The sequence below is a fragment of the Austrofundulus limnaeus genome, unplaced genomic scaffold (assembly GCF_001266775.1).
Source record: "Austrofundulus limnaeus strain Quisiro unplaced genomic scaffold, Austrofundulus_limnaeus-1.0 Scaffold1354, whole genome shotgun sequence".
Lineage (NCBI taxonomy): Eukaryota > Metazoa > Chordata > Actinopteri > Cyprinodontiformes > Rivulidae > Austrofundulus > Austrofundulus limnaeus.
The window spans coordinates 31,372-36,949 of record NW_013953756.1 but is presented as its reverse complement, the minus strand read 5'-3'; the positions used below and the strand labels follow the sequence as shown (position 1 = coordinate 36,949).

The following is a 5,578-nucleotide window of genomic DNA, read 5'->3' as shown; positions in this document are numbered from 1 at the left end:
ATCTTATCGTGACCCCCTGTCATGATATGTATCGTATCGCCAAATTCTTGCCAACAAAAGCTAAGTTATTTATTTAACAAATTTTTAATTTATTTCACTCATTTTCTTCATTTTTTGATTTATTTTACTCATTTTTTTATTTATTTCACCCATTTATTTATTTATTTAATTTTGGCTAAAACGGCTCTCCATACATGTTAGGTTCACAGGAACCTGAAGGTGTCCCAAGGTGAGTGACAGTGTAAATGGTTGGATCTATGATGGACTGATGACCTGTCCAGGAAGTACCGCACCTCTTGTACAGTCACTTCTGTAGGTTTATCCAGAGAAAACCCACCCATGCATGGTGAAAACGTTCAAACTACTCACACAAAGGACAGGGGCCTCAGGTACAAAGACTTGTGTGGACTTCTTGCTGAAATGTGTCATATGGTGAAATCCAGAAAACGGCGTGCACTCAAAAAAATCCAGCTGTATCAAAGTGTGCGTATCTCAGAATCCAGGCACATTTCTTTAGTACATGTCATTTAATGTGGAACTGAGCACAGGTGAGACACCTCCTCTGACACGCCTTCATTTACAGACGTTAAACCAGGGATTATTCTACAGATTAAATCAGCTAGACCAGGGCTCTCCAACCTTTGTTTCCTCAAGAGCTACTTTCACAAAATGAGTTGTCCAAGAGATAGTTATTTTTAACTTAAACCATTGAAATAAGCTTGATTTGCACAAAAAACAAACATGTAGACTCCAGCAGAAGAAACCCTGTGTAGTGACATATACAGTATATATGCTTTCTGTCTGTACAAGCATCTGGAATATGTATACTGTATGTTAAACTCCCAGCTTTGACAGGTCTTCATGGCCAAACAACAAAGCTCTTCCTTACCGTGTTCCTGACTCTGATTTGCTGCCATGTCAGGATCCATGAAGCCCACATGTTGTTCTAAATCTAAAATGTCCTCCCTCTCTGCTATCTTTCCAACTGACAGCTTTTCCTGTTCTGTGATGAAGGTCTGTAGATCTCCCAGAGACATCCCATTCATCACCTGCAAGACAATCAAACATGAAGACAAACTGGATTTTAATTAGACTAGACAAAATGGTTTCATTATGCAATAACTGTGAGATTCAAGAACTTACTGTGTTGTTTTGGTCACAATCAAACAAAACAGGTGGTCTTATGTCTGAGCCATTCAAAAAAGGGACATTTTTACTATTGAGTTTCAGCCGAGACCTGCAATATTCCAAACATTAAAACAATCAACTCAGACAAAACATAAACACTTAATATTTAAATCTACAAAGGGATAAAAGTAATGTTAGCCAATCCTTATAGATGCTATTTTAAATATTTTATTCACAGATAGTCACAAAGGCAAAGCTGCTTCTAGTTTTGTTGTGTTTGTTGTGTCCATTCATGTGGATTCAAATCAAACTTCACATTAAAGTGATCCATGATTAGTTATAACATTAGACTTTATTTAATAAACATTTATTTTAACTGTAAAATAAAGACTGTAAAAAGGATGTTTAGTAAATTTTTTAAAATATATTTTAACACGGACGGAGCCATTTTATTTCCACACAAAGCATTCTGGGTAAATGATGACGTGGATAGGTCCTCGGTGCGAGGCTGCTAGCGAGCTATATCCACCCTGAAGGTTAATCTTGGACAATATCTGATGATCGACTCTTTTAAATGAAACCAGAGAGCGTTGACAGAGAGTAGAAGGTAGAAATGACTCAGCCTGGAACTGAAAATATGGATGGAGGACAACAGAGCTGCTTCATGGAAGAACAACCTCAGATTAGCCTGTTAGCCTTAGTGTTAGCGCCAATGCTATACTGTCTTATATGTGTTAAGACAAGCTAACCTGTTGTCCTCCATCCATATTTTCAGTTCCAGGCTGAGTCATTTCTACCTTCTCCTCTCTGTCAACGCTCTCTGGTTTCATTTAAAAGAGTCGATCATCAGATATTGTCCAAGATTAACCTTCAGGGTGGATATAGCTCGCTAGCAGCCTCGCACCGAGGACCTATCCACGTCATCATTTACCCAGAATGCTTTGTGTGCAAATAAAATGGCTCCGTCTGTGTTAAAATGCATTTTTAAAATTTACAAAACTAAACAGCCTACAGTATTTTTACAGTCTTTATTTTACAGTTAAAATAAATGTTTATCAAATAAAGTCTAATGTTACAACTAATCGGGGATCCCTTTAAAAAAAGAGCATAGAACAATAAGTCTCCAACAATGAGTTAATTCAGCAGAAGACTGACAGTCACACATGATGTTTTTATATTTAAATTAGATTTTCTATAGAAGACATGACAGGTTTAAAGTCCTTTGACTGTAAGAGAAACACTGGGTAAAACAAGAGAAAAATGAGCCTAATTTGAAGAATAATTTGGATATGCACCAAAAGTAATGTGACACTAAAAGAAATACTGGTAAAACTGTTGGGTACGGTTAGGTTGAGGGCTGGGTTTTTAATCTCCATTTTTCTTTTTCACAATGTGATCCCAGATTTACAAAGTCAAATAACTGTACTCAAAACATGAAACAATCCTCCTTTAAAGTGAAAGATATGAGAGTAGGACAAAAATAACCTACTTGCTTTTCTTATCCATACTTATTTTGGCTCCATCTGTTTCTCCTTCATTCTCCTCTGTGGGGCTCTGTGGTTCTGAACGAGGAAATGCAGTCTTCAGAGTCCCCACAATGGCATTCACCACAATCTGTGCAGGGAACACACAAAGGAAGAAAGCTTGATAATAATTACCTCATCTACTCATGTCAGAGACAAATGTTCTAGCTGTTACCTTATCTATACGTGACACAATGAAAGGCTTCTTCACAAAGGCAATCCTGGCATCTGTATTCAGAGCAAGGAACTCCTGCATCTCCTCACTGTTGGCTATTTCTGGGATGGCACATAGATGCTGAAAGACAAAAACAATCAGCACAGATCTGTTTGCTGCGACATGTGGGGGAGAAAAAGAGTCCAGAAACCTTTAGGAAGGTCTCAAGCAGCCCTTTCCTGGCCTCGATTTTCTCACTGTCCATGTTTCCAAACGGCATGTCGGGAAATAATTTCTTTGGACCTTTCACACCTAAGAGTGAAATCAGTGAAGTTTAGGACCAAACAAATCTAAATCTTTTTAATAAACTCAGAATCAAATGTTGCCAGAACACATGTGAAGAAGGGATAATGTCAACAAACCCTTGATGAGTTTTCTCAGATCAGTTTTTTCTTCGAGGCGAGTCTGCAGGTTGAGGAACTCACTGTACCGTCTGTTGACCATGTGATAGGCTACAGGCTGGATGGATGGTGGAGTCTCACCGCCTGCTGCCTCGAAATCATCACAACCCACTGATGTTTCATACTGAAACACAAAAAACATTCACACTTTAAATGATAACTGTAATCTAATTTTAACTACAATTATGAGTTTTATCACTTTAAAGTACGTTTAGGACTACTTTTCCTCTGAAGCTATAGTCTAGTCCAGGCCTATTCAGCTAAACTGCTCCAGGGTTCACAGTTACTGCAGGCCAACAGCTGAGGGGCCGAACATCCAGTAATTACAGTCATTATGTAAATAAACCAAGTATTACAAAGATCTGTTACCTTTGAAATAGTTTATTTTGCTGCATTAAATCATGAATACAACATACAGAACCCTATGTAATAAAAGTAATAATAAAACAAAACCAAAAAGAACACATTCTGCCTCCTATTTAACACAAATAATATTTTAACATCTCTGACTTGCCAAATTTTTAAACATATTTTATTTTCACTTTCATAGTTTTATTTTCAACTGCTTATAGTTTTAAGTGTCTTGGGTGTTTATTGAAATGTTTTTTACCAGCTTGTAGCCAAGATTCGGACATTTCTGTACCAAATATGCCTATGTTTAACTAAAATAACTTAGAGTAATTAAAGTAGAAAACAGGGGTTTGGGGCTTAAGAGATGAATGAACCAACTGGGGTGCTGAACTTTGGTCACTCACCAGTTGAACAGCCCTGATCTAGTCACTTTTGAAGTGATGTCCTGTCAAACAGTTATTGGTACCTTATCAATCGTAACAGAGTAGGGAGAAACAGGCAAAAGACTTTATTGGTGTCTTTATTGGCTAGGCTAATAGCTAGCTAAACAAAGGCCTGTAGGTATTGTTTTTCATGCTTACAAAACAGCTTTTACTAAAAATGACATCTTTTATGAAAGAATGTTACGTTACCTAATGGTTTCCTGCTGTTTTCTCAACAGAACATCGTCCATGTTACTTTACAAATGTATCCACTGAGCATAAACATTTCTGTGCTGATATCATGTGGCTATAAATCTATTAGGTCCTTCTAATCAGCATGTCTAGTTGGTTGAAAGTTTGTTCAATGACACTCAGCAGAGCCACCAACATTTACAAAACCTATCAAAACTCCGCACACAGCACACACACATTTGTGTTGTAACTCAGACACACATTGTTCAGTTGAGAAAACAGCGACAAACTAAACAGTGTTACCGTATGTAGAAGTTAGACAACTAAATACTAGTTCATGTATAATGTTCTTCACCAGCATGACATTTTCAAGAAAAGTGGTTGATAATCCTGAAGAATAATATCAAATGGATATTGGTTTGGCTACTTGTTAACTTAGCCTGGATGAAGTAAAGCCTAATGCAGCCTGAACATTTCTATTCAGTTATTAAATAATTGAACAAAAAGTTCAAAAGATAAAGATTTTAAGTTCAAAAACATTTTTTGAGCACTTCATTTAAATAAAACGTGTCACAAAATGGAAATAAATATTTTTGTTTTTTTGTTTGTGAACAAAAAAAAGCTAAAGTTAATAATATTAATTCTCCATTTTGTACTAATTTAATGTTTTTTAAATTCAGTAATTACAACCACTACACAATAATTATTTTTTCACCTGGGTATTAAAATGCAGACTTGTTTAATAGTCTGGAAAATCTGTTCAGATTTTGGACACTGATGATAAAACAAGTCACTTTGGTCTGCCCTAAATTAAACTGTATAGGCTACACTTATACGTTAAAAGGATCAAATTGAATTGGTATTTATGATACTGGCCCTGTATGTACTTGATACTGGATCCATACTAAATTGTGCCTTCTTTCATTTTTACATTTCAAAATAAAACAAGAAAAACAAATAGGGTGATTGAGTTTTTTGTTTTGTTTTAAAGTGGACATATAACCTGCTTTTAAATCCTTCCTGAAAGTTCTTTATGATGTTTTTTTATCCACAGACTCTGGTCACTGTGTTGTTTTAATGCTGCTGGATCTGACAGCTGCCTTCTACACTGTGGACCATCAGATCCTGTCTCGCCTAGAGAACTGGGTGGGCATTAAGGGTTCTGGTCTACAGTGGTTTGGATCCAAGAGCTTTTGTGTGTGTGTCGGAGCAGTTGAGTCCTCTGTATTGTATTGTATTGTATTGTACTGTACTGTACTGTACTGTATTGTATTGTACGGTATTGTACAACTATATTGTATTTAATTGTAACATACTGTACTGTACTGTACTGTACTGTAATGTATT

The 5,578-nt window shown here is 36.4% G+C and overlaps 1 protein-coding gene across 1 annotated transcript in view; it reads right to left on the bottom strand.

Annotated features, from left to right (window-relative positions):
- snx19b (sorting nexin 19b) overlaps positions 1–5,578 on the bottom strand; it is a gene marked incomplete in the record, with an annotated part of 32,532 nt that overhangs the window by 14,030 nt on the left and 12,924 nt on the right. Inside the window, 6 exon segments of the mRNA XM_014031963.1 lie at positions 890–1,049; positions 1,144–1,237; positions 2,618–2,742; positions 2,827–2,946; positions 3,017–3,117; positions 3,228–3,390. Coding sequence (XP_013887417.1) covers positions 890–1,049; positions 1,144–1,237; positions 2,618–2,742; positions 2,827–2,946; positions 3,017–3,117; positions 3,228–3,390 — 763 coding nt within the window.